At 43.1% G+C, this 21,688-nt stretch overlaps 1 protein-coding gene across 15 annotated transcripts in view; it reads right to left on the minus strand.

Moving 5' to 3' along the window:
• LOC112254393 (death-inducer obliterator 1) overlaps positions 1–21,688 on the minus strand; it is a 28,798-nt gene that overhangs the window by 5,737 nt on the left and 1,373 nt on the right. The window contains exons 1-16 of one of the 15 annotated variants that reach the window (XM_024426948.2): positions 21,418–21,555; positions 20,425–20,479; positions 18,797–18,910; positions 17,818–17,933; positions 16,301–17,540; positions 15,721–16,039; positions 15,041–15,247; positions 10,134–10,350; positions 6,581–7,127; positions 4,535–4,694; positions 3,653–3,769; positions 3,278–3,433; positions 2,717–2,870; positions 1,877–2,550; positions 582–671; positions 278–473 (exon numbers count right to left, since the gene is read on the minus strand). In XM_024426948.2, coding sequence (XP_024282716.2) covers positions 278–473; positions 582–671; positions 1,877–2,550; positions 2,717–2,870; positions 3,278–3,433; positions 3,653–3,769; positions 4,535–4,694; positions 6,581–7,127; positions 10,134–10,350; positions 15,041–15,247; positions 15,721–16,039; positions 16,301–17,540; positions 17,818–17,899 — 4,159 coding nt within the window. In that variant the 5' untranslated portion in view covers positions 17,900–17,933; positions 18,797–18,910; positions 20,425–20,479; positions 21,418–21,555. Of the gene's footprint in view, positions 1–277; positions 474–581; positions 672–1,876; positions 2,551–2,716; positions 2,871–3,277; positions 3,434–3,652; positions 3,770–4,534; positions 4,695–6,580; positions 7,128–10,133; positions 10,351–15,040; positions 15,248–15,720; positions 16,040–16,300; positions 17,541–17,817; positions 17,934–18,796; positions 18,911–20,424; positions 20,480–21,405; positions 21,557–21,688 lie in introns of those variants that run through there. The other 14 variants (XM_024426947.2, XM_042324323.1, XM_042324318.1 and 11 more) reach the window with 14 other exon arrangements.

Raw genomic sequence — 21,688 nt, forward strand, 5'->3', positions numbered from 1 at the left:
GATGTTTATGGAGGAAGGCAACAGCAGAAGTACATGCTCGCCCCCTACAATGTATATCATAAATCAATTTCATGAAACAAGCTCTCCTTTCACAGAGGAAAACTAAGAAAATGAATAAAATCCTGAACATAGTGACCACTCTGGACAAAATTATCGACTGAAATTATGTCTAACTTAATTGTCTTGAGGTAGAGAGACTTTGGCACATCATATTCAATCCAGTGTTTGGGTGTTAGAGTTATCAGAGGCCTCTGTGCGTCTCCCTGCAGATGCTTACCTGGCCCATCAAAAGGTAACAGTTTGGAGGGCAGGGGGTCCTTGGAGCTCAGGGGGATGAGGTACAGGTCTTTGATCCGGCGGTTGTTGTTGGCAACCACTCCAAAACGCTTCCTACTGCTGAAATAAGAGAAGAGAGAGACGTAGGCAACCTCCTCTTCCTCTGTGGCTGGATGGAACCGGATCAGACACAGGTCCTGGAGATGAGGCAAAAACAAAGAGAGGGGTGTAACTTTAGGGTCCACAACCAGGAAGTAAGTTGTGTATAAATACTGCACATTATTAGATTGTGGTGGAAGCTTTACCTTGGACAGAGATGTCTTTAGTTTTCCCACATAGTCCCACACAGTGCTGGGAGAGATTCGGCCTCCAATGTGGATGGTGTCAGGCAGATCCTGTACAGGATTAACAATGTCACCTTTGTGTTAAACTCAGATGATATTACCATATATTCACAAACAATTCAAACAAGTACAGTGCCTTCGGAAAGTATTCATAACCCTAGACTTATTCCACATTTTGTTATTACAGCCTGAATTCAAAATGGATTAAATCTTTATTTTCATCTACACACAATATCCCATATGCCAAAGTGAAAACGTGTAGAAATTGTAGCTAATTTAATGAAAATAAGTCTATGAGCTTCTTTGCAAAATTCATCAAGCTGTCAAGTTGGTTGTTGATCATTGCTAGACAGACATTTTCAAGTCTTGCCATAGATTTAAGACAAAACTGTAACTAGGCCATTCAGGAACATTCAATGACATCTTGGTAAGCAACCATGTATATTTGGCTTTGTGTTTAAAGTTACTGTCCTGCTGAAAGGTGAATTTGTCACCTAGTGTCTGTTGGAAAGCAAATTGAACCAGGTTTTCCTCTAGGATTTGCCTGTGCTTAGCTCTATTCTGTTCTCCCTAGTCCTTGACAATGACAAGCATACCCATAACATGATGCTGCCACCGCGATGGTTGAAAATATGAAGGGTGGTACTCAGTGATGTGTTGGACCTGCCCCAACCATAATGCGTTGTATTCAGGAAATAAAGTGAATTTCTTTGTCACATTTCTTGCAGTTTTTACTTCAAAATCTGTCACAAGGCAGTTAACCCACTGTTCCTAGGCCATCATTGTAAATAAGAATTTGCCTAGTTAAATAAAGTTTAAATGTGTGAGGTAGTCATTCAAAAACCTAGTTAAACACTATTATTGCATACAGAGTGAGTCCATGCAATTTATGTGACTCCTGAACTTAGACTTCAAATAACAAAGGGGTTGAATATTTACTCAAAACATTTCAGCTCTTTATTTTTAATTAGTTTGTAAAAATGTCTAAAAACATAATTCCACTATGACACTATGGGGTATTGTGTGTAGGCCAGTGACACGCAATCACATTTTAATACATTTTAAATTGAGGCTGTAACACAACAAAATGTTGAAAAGTCAAGGGGTGTGCATACTTTCTGAAGGCACTGAAGGCCAAAATGTAGTGAGACTTTCACTATTATCAAATATAACAGTTATCTTAGCAGTTGTTGTCCTCACATAAAAAAACTACAACTAGCAGTGATGTAATCTTTTCTAACAAATGAATAACCAACCTCTTTCAGGTGCTCAAAGGATCCTGAGACTAGGTATGCTTTAGTGACAAACTTGGCCACGGTGTGCATGTTGACTAATCCTTTCCACATCATCTCCTGGCCATGGAGGAAGATGGCGGTCTCGCCCTCTGGAGGAGTCTCTGACGAGGCAGCTTTCTGCACGATGGGCCTGGGGATGGAAGGTGGAGGAGCTGGGGGCATGGGCAGAGGCCCCTTGGGCACCACCTCCATCACTGCAACAGGAGCGGGCTCTACTGAGACGGCTGGTCTTGAATAAGTATCTGCTGGGAAAGGTCTTGAATAGGACTCTGTTGGAATGGGTCTTGAATAGGTATCTGTTGAGATGGATGCTACCATGGATGCGTCTGGGGCAGAGTGGGTGACCGTCACTCCAGAGCTGTGTCTTGCCATGCGGGGATCTCTGCGGGTGATGCTGACAGAGGAGACGGCTGGTGCGGTGATAGGGGCTGGGGTCTGGGGCGGAGGAAAATGGATGCTTGTGTCCTCCTGGTAGGGCAGGGGCTCAGGGACTGGCGTCTCACTGCCGGAATAAGAGACCGGGGCACCTTCACCTGAGGAGGACCTGGACAAGCGCCTCACCTCTTGCCTCATTTCAGGCTTCTTGGAGAGTTTGGCCTTCTTGGCGGCTGGTTCATCGTCTGCAGACTTCTGGCCTGGAAGAGGGGAGACAGATGTTACTTAAACCTCCTAAACCTTCAAATCCACTAATTAAAGTTAAGCATGGAGTAATAAGAATGAAGATATGAGGGACATATGCGAGGGGAATTCAGGTACGCGTAAAGTTTTTATGCCACCGTTTCTTGCATCATTTATTTTTACCTGTGCAGATTTTGCAGTTGAGGTCAAAGAGGTGGGCCCTGTGTTCGGCTGTGGTGTCCCGCATCATGCTGAAGATGTCTGGTAGGGAACTGCCACTTTTCACCCCCACCTGAACAGAGCCAGAAGAGGGAGCGGAGCTAGCTTCCTCTAGTTCCTGAACACATTGTAAAATGAAAACAGAGACAGTCAACACTACAAACTGACAATGGAATCTCAAATAGCACATCAAACCATAGCCAAATATGATGTGGTCCTGATTGGAAGAAATATTCTGAGCACATGAATCATTAGATCATCTCTAAAACAATAACTACATTGATGCACAGTGGGTGTGAAACATGATTTGAGTGATGCACGGGGCGGGTGGCAGTGAGCTTCGGTAGGACAAAGCGACAGTTTAAAGAGGTATGGGACAGGTCGGCAAGAGAATTAAACTGTAAAAGCACAATATGTTACCCACACGTTAACACCCAGGACAACATGGTTAATTGTCTTATGCAAGGAAAATGAAGATGAAAGACAAGCGGAAGTGAAAGAAAGGGTGAGAAAGCCACCACTTACTGCAGAAAAAGCCATGCGAGGAGATTGAGAGGTGCCAGAGTTACATACGTCTCCATCAGACATTGGAGGAGCGTCCTCCATGTCCACATCAAGGGGGCCAGAATCAAGCCTACGGCCCGATTTGGACTGACCGGTCTGGGATCTAGCACTGGGAGCCTATGGGATACAACAGAGGTCAACTTGGATGTAGGCCTTATTGAACATGTATAGTGTCTAACAATATACAATATGCGAAGATTAGGCTAATTATAGGGTCTCTTTAGTAGTGATATTTAGTTGCACAATAAATGCCATTCCTAGTACTGCTCTGTCTATAGAATTATTGGTTTCATTATCATATTCTCTAATAGGTCAACAGAGGAGTTTCCTTCTTACCTCAGTGGTGTCAGGCTTCCTCCACTCTGAGATCTCTTTGGAGAGTAGCTCATCTGCACTCAGCCTCACCAGCCTGAAGGGACTGACCTCTCCCCAGACCACGCGGTAGAACAAGCCCTGAGACAAGCACAACATACCGTTTACTCACCTGGCACATATGGCTTGTGAATATAAAACATTTCAGTAATATTTAAATTGAATTCATGACTCACGATCAATTCACCCACATACCAACAACGCAATACTATAATATAGAAATACTCATTCAAATGTACAGGTTACTGCCAAAATAAAAGGAAACAATTGAGTGAATGAGGGATATATTGAAAGCAGGTGCTTCCACAGTTACGGTTCCTGAGCTATTCCTAAGCAATTAAATGTCCCATCATGCTTAGGGTCATGTATAAATGTTGGGCAGGCCCAGTTACTTTGTCTACCATGGTTACATCCCCACAGGATGACAATGCCCCCATCCACAGGGCACGAGTGATCACAATGGTTTGATGAGCATGAAAACGATGTAAACCATATGCCATCTCATTTACCAGATCTCAACCCAATTGAACACTTATAGGAGACTCTAGAGTGGCGCCTGAGACTGCGTTCTCCACCAACAACAACAAAACACAAAGGAATTTCCTGTAGAACAAATAATGGTGTCACATCCCACCAATAGAGTTCCAGATGCTTGTAGAATCTATGCACATTGAAGCTGTTCTGGTTCATGGTGGCCCAACGCCCTATTAAGACACTTTATGTTGGTATTTATGTTGTTTTGGCAGTTACATGTACATGGCTTTCCAACATTTACCATATTTGGTTTAGCCTACACAACTTATCGCTTGACTAGTTAGTCACTTCTGCAGACACCTGTGGACTCACCTTGTTTTTGGGGTCCTTCAGGTTAAACATGAGGGATCTGTACTTGTTCTTGTACTTGCTGTCTGTGCAAAGGCACAGGTTGAACATCTCCTTCTCAATGCTGACCGCCAGTTTTCCCACGTCGTTCTCAGACATGTTCAAATCATCACTGTCACTCACCCTGGTGGGACAATAAATCAAATCGCATTGGTCACACACATTTTAGAGCTATACATTCTAGACAATGTAGTTGTAAAGATGTGGGGAACATGTACAGTTGAAGTCAGAAGTTTACATACACCTTAGCCAAATACATTTAAACTAAGTTTCACAATTCCTGACATTTAATCCTAGTAAAAATTCCCTGTCATAGGTCAGTTAGGATCACCACTTTAATTTTAAGAATGTGAAATGTCAGAATAATAGTAGAGTGATTTATTTCAGCATCACATTCCCAGTGGGTCAGAAGTTTACATACACTCAATAAATATTTGGTAGCAAAGCTTTTAAAATTGTTTAACTTGGGTCAAACGTTTTGGGTAGCCTTCCACAAGCTTCCCACAATAAGTTGGGTGAATTTTGGCCAATTCCTCCTGACAGAGCTGGTGTAACAGAGTCAGGTTTGTAGGCCTCCTTGCTCACACACGCCTTTTCAGTTCTGCCCACAAATTTACAATAGGATTGAGGTCAGGGCTTTGTGATGGCCACTCCCAATACCTTGACTTTGTTGTCGTTAAGCCATTTTGCCACAACTTTGGAAGTATGCTTCGGGTCATTGTCCATTTGGAAGACCCATTTGTGACAAAGCTTTAACTTCCTGAATGATGTATTGAGATGTTGCTTCAATATAGCCACATCATTTTCCTGCTTTTTCACGATGCCATCTATTTTGTGAAGTGCACCAGTCCCTCCTGCAGCAAAGCACCGCCACAACATGATGCTGCCACCCCCGTGCTTCACGGTTGGGATAGTGTTCTTTGGCTTGCAAGCCTCCCCCTTTTCCCTCCAAACATAACGATGGTCATTATGACCAAACAGTTCTGTTTTTGTTTCATCAGACCAGAGGACATTTCTCCAAAAAGTACGATCTTTGTCCAAAAGTGTGCAGTTGCAAACCGTAGTCTGGCATTTTTATGGCGGTTTTGGAGCAGTGGCTTCTTCCTTGCTGAGCGGCCTTTCAGGTTATGTCGATATAGGATTTTTTTATTTTTATTTTTTTTACTGTGGATAGAGATACTTTTGTACCCGTTTCCTCCAGCATCTTCACAAGGTCCTTTGCTGTTGTTCTGGAATTGATTTGCACTTTTCGCACCAAAGTACGTTCATCTCTAGGAGACAGAAGGCATCTCCTTCCTGAGCGGTATGACGGCTGCGTGGTCCCATGGTGTTTATACTTGCATACTATTGTTTGTACAGATGAATGTGGCACCTTCAGGCATTTGGAAATTTCTCCCAAGGATGAACCAGACTTGTGACGGTCTACAATTGTTTTTCTGAGGTCTTGGCTGATTTCTTTTGACTTTCCCATGTCAAGCAAAGAGGCACTGAGTTTGAAGATAGGCTATAATTTGAGTCATTTGGTGGTGTACCTGTGGATGTATTTCAAGGCCTATCAGAAGCTTCTAAAGCCATGACATGATTTTCTGGAATTTTCCAAGCTGTTTAAAGGCACAGTCAACTTAGTGTATGTAAACTTCTGACCCACTGGAATTGTGACAGTTATAAGTGAAATAATCTGTCTGTAAACAATTGCTGGAAAAATGACTTGTGTCATGCACAAAGTAGACGTCCTAACCGATTTGCCAAAACTATAGTTTGTTAACAAGAAATTTGTGGAGTGGTTGAAAAATTAGTATTAATGACTCCAACCTAAGTGTATGTAAACTTCTGACTTCAAATGTATTTTCCATTGGCCTACAACAACTTAGTATTCTCTTAAATCTTTTTTTTTTTTTTACATTAAAACCATAAATCAGATGAATGACCTTGCATGAAGTTCAAGAGACAATGTAAGCCATTCTCTCGAAACGTGGATCAGTCTAGGTCTAGGACTTCTGGGATACTCACCTCTTGTAGAGGATGTCTGTGAGCGAGCGGCGGATGTTCTGTCTCATCTGGTTGTTGGGCGGAGCTGTCGGGCACATCATGGAAGTTGCAGAAGCGCCTGGCTCATGGTGTCGTGTAGAAGGGGCTGAGGATGCTACTCTGGACGGACTACGACCTGAGGAGTCCCTTTGCTGGGGCTGGACCTGCTTCTTAGGGATGGTAAAGCTGGACTTGCCAACCCTCAGGGCTCCTGTGACGTGATGTCGTGGGGCATCTAAAGAACCAGGGGCAGAAGGGGTCAGGACAGCAGGCGGTGGAGGTGGTTTCTTGGATTTGGTTTTGTTAGGAGGGGGGGGTGGTTGTTTCTTTGGTGCCTTAGCACTGCTGCCTGGAGTTGTTGGTTTATTGCGTCTGGTGTATGTCTTTAATAATTTGGGGCCGGGGGACTTCTTTCCTCCTTTGAGCGGCGCTGTAGAAGCAGGTGACTTCTTCTCAGAAGGGGTTGATTCCTTCTCACTCTGGTCCTCTTCACTCTCCTTCTCTACAGGAGCTGTGGAGCGTAAAACAGCTAGCATTAAACACAAGTAGAAACAGTTTATGACCCACCATGAAAAAATGACAAATCAATTGAATTCAGGGAGAAAAATTTAAAACATTTAAATAGCAAATCAGTTAAGAACACATAATTATTTACAATGATGGCATATGTAATGTGATCTTAGATTCACTTATTGACAGACTGCCAGAAAAAAACACCAGAATGCATCCAAAGAACAAAATATTGAAGATGGGACCTCCTCCCCCTTTTGGATCTAATGATAAATACCCCTACAAACACAAAATAAACCTGGTTAAAATACATCTTTCCACACACAGAGAAAGCCAACCATAAGCATGCACATAAAATAGGTTAAATAAATATAAAACAGAATTTGGAAATATTTTATTCTCTGGCTAAAATTGATGTCAAATTAATTTGGATAAAAAGGACCCATTTTTGGGGTGCTGCAATTCCAATCTTCTCAACATTAGTTCAAATGGTGGTGATCCTCTTCATGAAGAATGTAGGCAAGACACCACTTCAGTGTTATAAGGGACCAACGTACTAAACGCTCCTAGGCCCGACTGTGTACTAAATTAGCACAAAAAAAGCAACACAGTATATGAATGCATACCATTTGACATCCGTTCCTGAACCACAGCACTAGACCCCGATCAACAACCCATCAGATATTAAGCCCTTAAAAAACCACTTGTCTGGAAAGTCACTGGGTACAGGGGTTTACACAAAACTAAAATTAGATACCATTAGGATGCAACTCTCCCTTTGAAGATCCCACTAGTTGACCCACTGCATCAAGTGGCCAGAAAACAACCAATAGTCCAACTTACCATGTTTGGGCAAAGAATGTCTGAACGTTCATCTCCTTCTACATATCTTCATACATCCCACACCAAATCTGATATTTTCACCACTGAAAATTCATATTGCTGTGAGGCCAGCAAGGAGCTAGGGTTGTTCTAACAATACCATCTACCTTCAGCTGTACACACATCTGAGCGTTCAATAAAGACAAAATATTTGTTTCCCCAGGGGCACTGGTTGTGCGTGACAAGTATTCTAGTACCAATTGCTTTTGTATGAATTGATATGTAAAAATTTGGACATCGATATTAGTCATAGCTTTGTTAAAGCAGATATTTTCTGCCACGTCAGTGTTTCTCATTACCAAAGTATGAGAAATGTCTGTACATTAAAAACGGAAATACCTGTGAGTGCCATCAGCAGAAAATGCTACTGCCATGTCCAATTACACAATTGCTCGTTGAGCCAAAGGCACACATCATTCACCTCCAGCCCTAACTACTAAACCTGTTCTTACCTGTACAATCATCACTTGCATTCTTTTAAAACCACCAATATGTTCGTATACACAGATTTCAAACAAGACCCTTTTAGACAAACAGGCCACAATAGGAATTTCAATGCGACTGATTTGCTCACAAAAACACTTGGCAAACTATCAAAATGTATGTGCGCAAAATAATATATTGGAGATCTGAGTGTATAGACATGCAAGCAGGTCATGAGTTAATAACATATGGCATCTCTCCCCATACATCTGAAGAACAGGCAGCTGTAATTACATGGCTAAGCAGATTCCTGAAGTCATGAACTACCAATGCAAATACACACATTTAAAATACTTGCATTCCAAACTATCCATAACCTGTCTAATTTACTTCCCTCAAAATTAGAAACCTGGCTAAAGCTTTGAAACAAAGCTGAGTTCATAGCAAAAAATACTAAATTGTCCCTAAAAGTCTCAGTAGTTTCATATCAGTAAAACAGAAGTGTGGTAGAACTTAGGTAATAATGGTCTGCCACCCTGCTCTTTATGTTTAGTTGATGACGACTCTGGTGTTCCGCTCTTCTTCTGGTCATCTAATACTTCTGCGCTGAAGACTTCTGGGCAGTGTCTTCAGCAGGTCTTGTCTCAGTAGAAGAAACAATAGATTTCCTGTTCCAGCTGTCCGAGTCAGTCCGCTTCAGACTTTCACTTCCCCTCATGGCGTGTAGATCTGTGTCACATGCTGTCCGAGAGAAACTGGCCAGGACATCCTAAGTAATCCGAGACCCCTCATATAATCAATCAAGGCTTCCAAAAAATCTGTCTTAACACCTTTTATTTTATCGCCAGCGCCCCAGAGGGAGTTTGGATGCATGACATTCAATAAAGAAACAGCACACCATTCACAATGCTAATCGTGAATACTTCCTTGGTTGCACCGAATACTTATAGCTCAATTCATCAACAGTGTGAGCTGTATTTCTGTATAGTTCCCTGTATAAATCCAGGATTAAAAACTTTAAAAAACACTGAGACCTACCTGCTCGAGAGGGACTGCCTCTAGATGAACAGCAGTTTGGAGGAGCACGTGGAGATTCTCACACGCACCACACGAGTGCCAACACACATTTGCACTGCATACAGTAACCTTTGATTCCTTTATCATAAATAATCCCCAATCATTGCTTTGTTCATGGTTACTGTTTTTTGTGTGGGTTTTTTTTTGTTTTTTTACACACAGCTTTAGAAATAAATCCTAAAATAGTCACGTTTGTATCCTTTCATAGAAATGTGTACTTACCCACTCAGTAATTTTGTATACCTGACTAAGTAACCATGAAACACACTTTCAAACTCCAAATACATTTGGGGACCCATTCTCATTAGTGCTTTCCCCAAAGATCTGGGCCATTAATCTAAGGCACGTGTGTCAATCTCATTCCAAAGAGGCCCAAGTGTCTGCGGGTTTTCGCTCCTCCCTTGGACTTGATTGATGAACTAAAGCTAGGCCCTCCATGAAATAAACGTGACACCACTGATTGAAGGCATTACGTTGCCATAACAGCAACCACATTTATCAATGGGAAAATAATGTGGTTTTGTTTAAGAACTCGTAATAGAGCGATGCAAATACATTCAGATGGCTCACTTGACAACCCCTATAGTGAGAGACGACAAAATGTTTAAAAGTGGATTATTAAGACCTTCAAAGAGATACATACACGTTTTGTTTAACACTGTTGGTGGTGCTATGGGTGTAGTCTTTTCTGGCGTTACTGCATTGTAATTATGGTCGCTGGACCAGGACGACATGGTGGGTGGTGGTGGCTGCTGCTCTGCATTCTGCTCTTCATCACCATCCTTCTTGTCATCCTCACTGTCAGACGACTCCTCCTCTGTGGACTTCTTGCTGGTCTTCCTTCCGGTGGTGGAACTCTTCTGCATGAAGAGACATTCAGTCAAAAATCAGTAACAGGGCACAGGAAAGGTTCCATAGCAAAACTTGATTTGTGTAATGCAGGATGTATACTGAACAAAAATATCTAAACTGTTGGTCCAATCAGCTGAAACAAAAGATCCTAGAAATGTCCCATTCGCAAAAAAAAAAACAATCTCAAATTGTAGACAAATTTGTTTACATCCCTATTAGTGAACATTTCTCATTTGCCAAGATATTCCATCCACCTGACGGGTGTGGCATATCAGCATGGTTGTTACATAGTTGCACCTTGTACTGGGGGACAAAAAAGGCCACGCTAAAATGTGCAGTTCTGTCACACAACACAATGCCACAGATGTCTCAAATTGAGGGAGCGTGCAATTGGCATGCTGACTGCAGGAATGTCCACCAGAGCTGTTGGCAGAGAATTTAAATGCAATTTCTCTACCATAAGCCGCCTCCAACGTTATTGTTTTTAGACTTTGGTAGTACAGCCAACCGGCCTCACAACAGTAGACCACGTGTAACCATGCCAGCCCAGGACCTCCACATCCGGCTTCTTCACCTGAGGGATGGTCAGAGACTAGCAAGCCGGAGAGCTGATGTAACTATAGGTTTGCACAAACAACGAATTTCTGCAAAAACTGTCAGAAATCATCTCAGGGAAGCGCATCTGTGTGCTCGTCGTCCTCACCAAGGTTTTGATCTGAATTCAGAGTTCAAATGCTCACCGGTGCGCTGGAGTAGTGTGCTCTTCAAGGACGAATCCCAGTTTCAAATTCACCGAGATGGAAGACTCCGTAAAGAGTGCCCCATGGTGGCGGTGGGTTTATGTTATGGGGAGGCATAAGCTACAGACAACGAACAAACAACATTTTATCGATGGCAATTTGAAAGCAGAGATACCGTGACGAGATCCTGAGACCATTGTCATGCCATCACCTCACGCTTCAGCACGATAATGCACGGCCCCCAAGGATCTGTACACAATTCCTGGAAGCTCAATGTCCCAGTTCTTCCATGGCCTGCATACTCACCAGACATGGAGCATGTTTGCGACGCTCTGGATTGACATGTACGACAGCGTGTTCAAGTTGCCGCCAATTACCAGCAACTTCGCACAGCCATTGAAGAGTGGGAAAACATTCCAAAGAACACAATCAGCAGCCTGATCAACTCTATGCAAAGGAGATGTGTCAGGCTGCATGATAAAAATGGTGGTCACACCAGATACGGACAGGTTCTGATCCACGGCCCTTTTTCATGCACAGTGCATAACAAAGTATTCTGACTCCTAGACCTTTCCACATTGTTACATTACAGCCTTATTCTAAGCTGGATTAACTAAATGTTTCCTCAATACACACACTACCCCATAATGACAAAGCAAAAACATGTTTGGAAATGTTTGCAAATTTATAAAAAATAAAATAAAATACCTTAATTACATAAGTATTCAGGCCCTTTGCTATGAGACTCACAATTGAGCTCAGGTGCATCCTGTTTCCATTGATTATCCTTGAGATGTTTCTACAACTTGATTGGAGTCCACCTGCTGTAAATTCAAATGATTGGACATCATTTGGAAAGGCACACCTGTCTAAATAAAGGTTCCACAGTTGACAGTGCATGTCAGAGCAAAAACCAAGCCATTAGGTCGAATGAACTGTCCGTAAAGCTCGGAGACAGGATTGTGTCGATGCACAGATCTAAGGAAGGGTACCAAAATATTTCTGCAGCATCGAAGGTTCCTAAGAACACCGCGGCCTCTATCATTTGGACCCTTCCTAGAGCTGGCCGTCCGGCCAAACAGAGCAATCGGGGGAGAAGGGTCTTGGTCAGGGCCTTTATGGTTGAGTGGCAAGATGAAAGGCCTGTTTTTCAGCAGCAGGGACTGGGACACTAGTCAGGACCGAGGCAAAGATTAACGGAGCAGGAGCGGCTTCAGGACACATCTCTGAATGTCCTTGAGTGGCCCAGCCGGGACCCAGACTTGAACCCGATCGAGCATCTCTGTAGAGACATGAAAATAGCTGTGCAGCGACACTCCCCATCCAACCTGACAGAGCTAGAGAGGATCTGCAGAGAATGGGAAAAACTCCCAAAATACAGGTGTACCAAGCTTGTAACGTCATACCAAAGACACAAGGCTGTAAGGCTGAAATCGCTGCCAACGGTTCTTCAACAAAGTACTGAGTAAAGGGTCTGAATACCAATGTAAATGTGATCAGTTTATTTGTAATACATTTGCTAAAATTTCTAAAAACCTGCTTCGTCATTGTGGGGGTAGTGTGTGTAAATAGAGGGGGAAAAAATATTTTATCCATTTTAGAATAAGACTAAAGTAACAAAATGTGGAAAAAGTCAAGGGGTCTGAATACTTTCCAAATGCACTGTGTGACCAACCAATGCATTTCCGTATTCCCAGGTGATGTGTAATCCATAGATTTGGGCCTAATGAGTTTATGAATTGAGCGATTTCCTTATATGAACTGTAACTAAGCTGCCACCACCATACTTCACAGTATAGATTGTGTTAGACGGGTGATGAGCTGTGCCTGCTCCTCTCCAGATATAGCCCTTTGCATTCAGAGTAAAATGTCTCATCACATCAGACTCGTTTGCCTTAAATTACAAGCCTTTCTGCCACCTCCAGGCATGCAGTCATGTGCCTATTTCTCAAGAGTGGCTTCCGTCTGGCCACTAACCTATAGAGCCCAGATTACAGCACTTCACCAGAGACTGTTGTCCTTCTGCCAGGTTATCCCATCTCAGCCAAGGCACTCTCTATTTCTGTCAGAGTGTTCATTGGTCAGGGAGGTGACCAAGAACCCAAGGTCCTTATTGCCTGGTTGCACAGTTTGGTCGGACGGCCAACTCTGGGTAGTTCCAGATTTTTCCCATTTCCTAACGATGGAGACCACTACTCTTGGAAACGTTCAACAATCTAGAAATTGTTTCACACCCTTCCCCAGATACTATATGCCTCATCACAATTCCAACTTGGAGATCTTCGGAGAGTTCCTTGGACTTCATGGTATGGCTTCTGCTCTGACATGCAGTCAACTGTGGGATCTTATATAGACCGGTGTGTTTTTCTAAATCATGTCCAAAGAATTTAATTGGCCACAGGTGGACTCCAATCAAGTTGATCAAAGGAAATTGGATGCACCTGTGCTAGAGGTCGTCACGGATCCACCTCTACCCAAATACCCGAGGGGGTCCGGAGCCAGAATTCTAAATAAATGTCACAAGTCAGTGTAACTTTAACTGGCTTGTCAGGAGGGACCCATACATATCCAAACGTGACCACTGCAGTAGAGAGCGATATTGTATAATTTATGCTGCGGGTCTTGCTTTTCACAAGAGTGGAGAGTGTAGCTTGTTGTTGGCCAATCATAAGTCATGAAAATAGGCTAGTCAGAGCCTCCCTGTGTGGCAAAAGTTATGAGATACCTAAAATCAATGGAAGATGGAATTACAAGTTGAAGGATAGGCTACAACAACCAAGAGCCAACATGTAGGCTGCTACTTAAATATTCTGAATGGATTAGCTTCTCACAGTTTGATGCAGTCAAGACAGGTACTACGTAATCATATTGAATGAAATAACCTAGATATGGCAGCTATTAGTCTACTATAGCTCAAGTCGGCTTAGTGGTTGCCATCTCTCCCTCCTCCCTGCACTCAGTGTCCCTTGCTCACTCTCACAGTAGTCTACACACACACAGCAAGGACCCTGCTCGTGTCACCACTTCCTACCTCAAGCTGAATCAGCTCCGGCTAATAAAGTAGCTTAAAATGGACTTTTCTGTTGCTTCCCTCACTTGGATCAGACCCGACCAGGTCTATATCAAATGGGTCTAGTTGTCCTAGGGTCTGGATCTCTAAATAAAAAAATGTAAAACGCATATCGGGCAGGGATGGGAAACCCCCGGGCCATTTTGGAAGGGGTGCAACTTTTTGGACTAGTGTAAGTCTTTAAACTGAGCTAAATTTTGATGGTGATAGCAAAGGGGTGTGAATACTTAGATCGCTCCATTTAAATTTTCAATACATTTGCCAAAATTTCTAAAAACATGTTTTCACTTTGTCATTATGGGGTATCGCGTGTAGATGGGTTGGATGTTTTTAAAAATATTTTTTTAATTTTTTGTTTTTTAAATTCAGGCTGCAACAGAATGTAGAATAAGTCAAAAGGCATGAAAAATTTATCCTGGGGCAACGTCACCCCATCCCTCCTCGGCAAGTTGTTCCCCATAACAGAATTCTGTTTTGTAGTTCCTTCTGATGCAATCAATTGCCAACCTTCCATTGAATATTAACAATGACTCAGGAAAAAATTATCTAGCAAGTAAACAGACATTTTGTCATTTCACTATAATTACTCAAGATATTTCAGAAAGAAAAAAAAATCTAGCCTGGCCTTGTTAGTCATTGGTAATGAGAGTCACAATTTCACAGAAAGAAATATAGAATTTCATAAGAAATTGGTGCACATTTTTGGGGCAGATTTAGAAAACTTATTTCAAAAACATTGGAATACATATTGCACTTAATTTATGCTCCACTCGTTGTATTAATAACCAGTGCACTAGTTCCAATAAGATCAGTGAAAGGTTTCTCAACTCTCCAGAACAATAGGTGAAAATATAAACATCGTTGTTATCTTATGAACCCTTTGTTTACCTTGGTCGTTGCCCTGGCACCAGGTGTTTTTTTCTGTCCCTTAGCCTTGTCTTGATCTTTCTGTTTGGGTTCAGAAATTGACTTGGCTGCCATGGCTGCGGCGGCGTGTCTCAGGATGCACTCGCTGCCGCAGTAGACAGAGTCCTTCAGGGCGGTCTTCTCACAGCCTGGCCCGATGCATTTGGGCAGCTTAGACTCCTCTGCCGCCTGATGAAATTCAAACAGGTCACACACAGGTGCACAGTGCAACACAGACAATGCCACAGACGGATTCTTGTACAGGCAAAAGTGTCAGGGATTACAATATACAAATTGTCATATGGAGTAGGGATGGTCATTTCAAAGAAAGTATGTTCGCATACGCAATTATTTAAAAAGCTGATGGAAATACAGTTTGCGGTACACCATTGGTTGTTCCAATTTCTGGTTGTTCTGATACACAACTGAAAAGGAATTGTTTTCACTACACTTGACATTCTCTACATCTGTGCATATACATTGAGTGCTTGTACTCTATTAATAATCAAATACAGACCTTGAATCGAGTACTCACGCCCATCCCTAATATGGTGCTCTCAGACATCTTTAAGTAAGTCATTATTGGCATGACATTATAAGCCTGAATAGATCATTTGTTGATTTCATCCACCGGGGCTGTGAGAAAAGTAACAGAAACCTACCGCCTGAAAGATCTTGATCTTCTTTTTCCCACTGGGGTTGGTGGTCTTCTCTATCCTCCCTTTGATCCCCAAGTCGTCACCCTTTTCTTCCATCCCAGCTGAGGGAGCCGCCACAGAGGGGCTCTGCTCGGCCTTGAGGGCCCCGGGGGCAGCTGCTTTGGGTTTGCCATTGGGCTTGGTCGTCTGGCTCTTCTTGGTGGTGCAGTTAGGGCAGACGTAGTCCTCCCCGTTCCTCTCCATCAGACGTCCACGAGCCTCAGTGATGCCCACACAGTCTCCATGGAACCACTCCTCACAGCGGTCGCAGCAGATCATGAACCTGGGTGCACACAGAACACTTAGCAGAGCACAGAGACAGATATGAAAAAAAAACAGCTAGTCCGAAAGTGGGTTAACAATGTGGAACAAAGTCGCTGCTAAAGCATAGAATACAAGTCAAGCACATCACTCCGGCCAACTAATCACTAACCGCCCATCCCCTTGTAGGTGGGCAACGGAGGTAATCCATGAAGGATCAGACAGAGCATTTGTAAGAACTAGAGGCATTGGATTTCCAATTGAAAGACATCCAAATGCATACCTTTTGTTGTGTTTCTGTCGACAGATGCAGTACAGTGCATTAGGGTCGTATCCTTCATCATCACCGGAGTCACTGGATGATGAGGATGACGATGGGGATTCATCTTCCTCCTGGTCATTGCGGGTCTTTATCCCTCCTCTGGACTTGGTGTCTCTCTTGTTGGGGGTGGTTCCCCTACTAGCTGCCTTAGCAGGACTCCTGGACCTGGAGGCACGCTCGCCACTGGCGTCTATGGGCTTCTCCACGCACCCCTTTTTGTCCTTCTCCTGCTCTTCCTCTTTTTCTTTCTTCACAGAGTCCTGCTCTGGCTGCACTGTGTCATCATTCTCTTCCTTGTCAGGGCTGGTTGTCTTCTTGTCCTGCTGCTCCTTCTCCTCGGGCTGTGGCTCTTTGGGTGCATCTCCATTACCCTTCCCCTCCTCCTGGAGCTCTTTGGATGAATCTCCGCTGCCCTCCTCTTCCTGGAGCTCTTTGGGTGCATCTCCGCTACCCCCCTCTTCCTGGAGCTCTTTGGGTGCATCTCCGCTACCCCCCTCTTCCTGGAGCTCTTTGGGTACATCTGTGCTACCCTCCTCTTCCTGGAGCTCTTTGGGTGCATCTCCGCTACCCTCCTCTTCCTCCTGGAGCTCTTTGGGTGTATCCCCACTACCCTTCTCCTCCTCCTCCTGGAGCTCTTTGAGTGCATCGCCACTAAACTTCTCATTGTCAGAGCTTCCATCATCACTGACAGAGCCAACTCTGCTTCTGCCACGGCCTTTAGCCTTCCGAGTTGTCTTCTTCCTGCTCCTCGTCTTCCTCACTGGAGAATCTGGCTTATCGTCCACAGACTTGGCCTCTGCGTTGCCGTCAAAACTGGCCTCGGAGGCAGTCTCTGCATCTGTAGGGGTCTGGGAGGGAGGATCCCCAGCCTCTATGCTGCCAGGTGCACTCCTCCTCCCTACTGTGCGCGCTCTCTTGGTGGTGAGCAGGAACTCCTCCAGCTTGTCAGTGCGTTTTGCCTGCCTCCCACTGCGACGTACAGGCCCTGCATGGCCATCCTGGCTCTCAGCAGCAGTGTCTCCGGGCATTTCTCTCTTGGCTATGGTGGTCCGTCGGAATCCCCAGGTTTTCTTGAACTCGTTTGTGGTCTTAGCAGATTGCTCTGCGTTCTCTAGCTTTTCCTCCGTATCATTGTTACCATGCTCTTGGTCTTCTTTATCTTCTCCGTCCTCCTTCTCGGCTTTATAGTCCTCAAGAATAGCTGTTGATGTAAATGACACATTAAGGGACAATACATTTAGGTGAAGTAGCAGATTTTGCCAATCAAAAGACTAGAAAGCTAATTAGGTATTCAAAGTGTATAAGGGGAAAGTGAAATCCCTTGTGCTGGTCATGATTCTAGCAATCCTGACCCTATACCCTAATTAACAACCTACAAATGATTTGCAGAGGATCCAGCAGTGCAGTGCCTTTTAAAGGGAGACAATCATGACGCCCCCCCCTCACTGAAAAGGGGAAAAGAAGCTAGTCCAAGGTACCTTGAGAGCTGCTATCCATAGGGTCCTGGCTCTGCTCTGGCTCAGGAGCTAGAGAGAGCTCAGGACTCACATTCTCCTCCATAGATGGAGTCACTCACTACTTTCAAACAGAATATCTACAGTTAAGAGAAGAGCACAAGAGACGAACTGTGAGACAGCTACTCTTCAACTCCATTTAACTGAAGTGCGTGGTTGTTTTGGGGAGGGGGGTTGGAGCAGCACTGTCGTGATCAACTACTTTCTTTATATCCACAGACAACCCTTTCAAAAAAAAAATCCCAGATGTGTTTGTGACAGCGAGTGCAGTCCTCTCATACCAATTGTCTTCCTTTCCACAAACAAGCTACAGCAGCCTGTAGTTATGATAACGCTCCAGTTGTTAGTCTATATCAGGGTGGGCAATACATTTTGGCTCGGGCCACATCTGGATTTTGACATTTCGATTTTTTTTAAATCAATTTGTTCGTCAAAATCGATTTGCGGGTCAGAGAAGGGCAGTACTTTATAAATGGGTTCATTACAATTTCCACATTTTTTAAAAACCAAATCCCCCGCAAGACACATTTCAAATCGGCTGGTGGGCAGGATATGGCCCGTAGTTTGCCCACCCCAGATGACCAAACCACAGCAGGAGCCTTTTCATGTAACAAAGTTGTGAATATTCTAAAACCCCTCCACAGAACAATATTTATAAATGCACAGGTTTTACAAAGCCATATTTTGGGACTTTGCTGCTCATTGATACATCTTAACTCACTAACAAAAGATATCTACTATTGGAAATAATTTTGGAAGCTCAGAAAATCTGAGGAAGTTCACTAATTAGGCAAAATACTCCAATGTCATCAAATTCTTACAAAAACAAAATAGAATACCACTACTGGGACAAGTCTGTTGAAACATCTACACTACAAATACTGTTTACAAAAGTCAAATGAGTACATGGCATTTGTCCTTTCACAGAAAAAAAATAGCCAACCTGCTGATCTGTAGTGGTGGGACACTGACCGAGGGCTTATCTGATGATTTCAGATTCCGCACACAGCAGGTTCTGATCAGTAATCATCACAGGCCTGGTAGTGGGATCTTGGACCTGTAGATAAGTCAGAATAAAACTGTTAAGTATTTGAGGGTTTGGAAATTGCAACAGTATGCAGCCTTGAAAAGCACAATACATCACAACATATTGGCACCCAGCCAACTCCTAACTTTGTTCAATGTCTAGGACTTCAGATCATAGGTCACCGATTAAAAATTCAAGACGCTGCTGAAACAGTATGTCATCACTGACAATTTGCCATTATCAGATTGACTTCCTTTAGTCTCATGATAGTTCACTTAAATCAGATGTATTTAAATAAACGGGTTGCAAAATAATAGTTGCAACTGCAAATTATGTTCAATGTAAGGTAGACAAAGTCAACTTGTCAGAAAAGATTTTGGGAGTACTCAAGAGGCTAGGTAATCATTATCAGCCCCACCTAACTTCATTCAGAGTAACAAAAAAAAAAAATGTGTCCCAATCCCAACTAACATAAATCCCACATTGTAGTTTACACTATCAAATCACACAAAACACAACAAGTAGACCTACATGTTACAAACCATGCATGCTCTTTCCCCTGAGTAACAGAATGCAGTATGTGACAAATGTTGCCCAAAAATAATATAATTCTGGCCTGCTTAAAAATCAGAGCAGTTGAACTGAAAACAGCTAACGGTAGCATTTCAATCATTTTGAGCAATAACTCTGTAGCATGATAAACAATTAGCTAAAGTATCAATCCACAGCTCAATAAAACATTCCTAGTAGTGTATCTAAAAGTAACATTTGTTTTTTTTACCTATTCAAATCAACAAAGTGGAACATGTTCCCCATGATCAAAGCAGCTTGCTATACATGTACAACTTTCCGAAGAGCAGTCTGGCACCACAACACCACAATCTTGAAAACATGTCTGAGAATAAATAGAACCAACTATGTTGCAATTGTAGAATTGTGGTAAGAGCAAAACCTGGGTACTATCCTTCTACAGCAAGAGTGATTCAAATAAATCAATGCAGCATGATAATATCCCAATGAAAAAAGGGGATTGGGGATATACAAATATAGCAAGAAATGGAGACACCATTAATGCCGTTTTTGTTGGGGTTGTTTGGAATACAAGTAGGTCATATTTTTATTTTGTGAATTGGTACATTAAGAAACATTGCACCATAATGTGCACAATGACACAGTGAACTAGATTGTAAAATCCTACTGAACGCTTTCCACAACAAATAAACACTTCACACCAAAAACGTCAAGTCAAAATCCACTTGATTATATTAGTACAGCTCTGGGGATGGCTTTTGATTCTATGGAAGTAGCCCAATACACAAGTTCTTCAGTTTTAAATGTGTACCCTGATCCATGTTTCAATGACAGACAAACACACATGCAGGGAAACATTGACATTTACTTTCACTGACAATTCAATAATTGGTCTGATCTTTTTCATATTCACTGCTCATCTCTGAATAGAAACGGTATCTTTTACTCCAAAGCACCACATTGATGGTTTGCAAACGCAATGCAAAATGGCCCACCACATTATTACAACTCACCAATAGATGGGGCGCAAACAAAAGGCAGTGGTAACTTCAGGCCTTTTGATCATTCCTACCGTCCATTCCATTTGGAAACATCGTCATAAAAAAATAAAACAAGATGGAATTTGAAATGTCTGGATTTGAAGAAGCAGTGACTCAAACTATTTAAGAACTACGATGTTGGGGTGAGAGAAAGAGAGGTTCACCACAGATTGTTCCCCGACTATGGTCACCGCACACAGCCACGTGAGAAAGAGGGGAAACACTCCCAGACCCACCCCAGTTGTCGTGTGGGGGAGGGGTGGTCAATGCAACATTGTTAACTAGCTAACGTTCGGTGAGCTACAATGTTATTCTAAAGCGTAGGGAATTGTTATTTAAACAAATACCTAACGTCATTTCATTCCGACTGTGCTAACTAGATGCCGGATAGCTCTTCAGGCCGCACAGAATCCTGACCGTCGTAATGTGGCTGCAACAGGGAAGAAACGCCAAAACGTCGCAAGGAGTCTGCGTGCACTGAGAACTCCGACACCATAGATAGCGAGCTACTATAGCTAGGTCGCGGTGGGCAAATCAAACGGCATGCTACCATGCTAGCTAACGACGAGACTCGTGTTGGATGGCGCAACTAGTCAGTCACACGGTAAATTAACCTAACGTTACCGTTAGTAGACATTTGCTGGGATTAGTTAACTATCACCACAGTGACCTCACCATTAACTCGTGCCACAAGACAACATGCGTTATTAATGCACACACAAACAAGGTCTCGTTTAAAGCTAAATAATTTACGAACATATAGTTAACTAATTAGCGTGCTGTATCACCCGTAACTGACGTCACTACAAAACGCGTAACGTACGCGAACAAGCTAGGCCACAACCATGCGCTTCGCCTAGCTAGCTATCCAATACTTTCAAATAAACATTATTGAAACATAGCTTGTAATTTACAAATAATGCTAACCAAGTATCGTTTGGATAAATAACGTACAATTCGACCCACTTGTAAACCTCGACGTTATGTTCTTGCACGGTCCACGTTCAGTCCTCCATTTTCATGTAGTGTTGGTTGACTCGCGCTAGTTCAAGTATGGGTAACTGCAGCCCAATGGCGACCGGGGAGTGGGTGTGTCGAAAAGAATGGGTGTATGTAAAGTGAATCCGCTAATTGGGTATGTTTCTTGCCACTCAAGACCGTTTCGCTTGACTGATTGGGCTTCACTATTGGTCGATAGTAAACGACCATTACCTCTGGTGTTGTGCCTACGGATTTG

Source organism: Oncorhynchus tshawytscha, linkage group LG07, assembly GCF_018296145.1.
Source record: "Oncorhynchus tshawytscha isolate Ot180627B linkage group LG07, Otsh_v2.0, whole genome shotgun sequence".
In the NCBI taxonomy this organism is placed as follows: domain Eukaryota; kingdom Metazoa; phylum Chordata; class Actinopteri; order Salmoniformes; family Salmonidae; genus Oncorhynchus; species Oncorhynchus tshawytscha.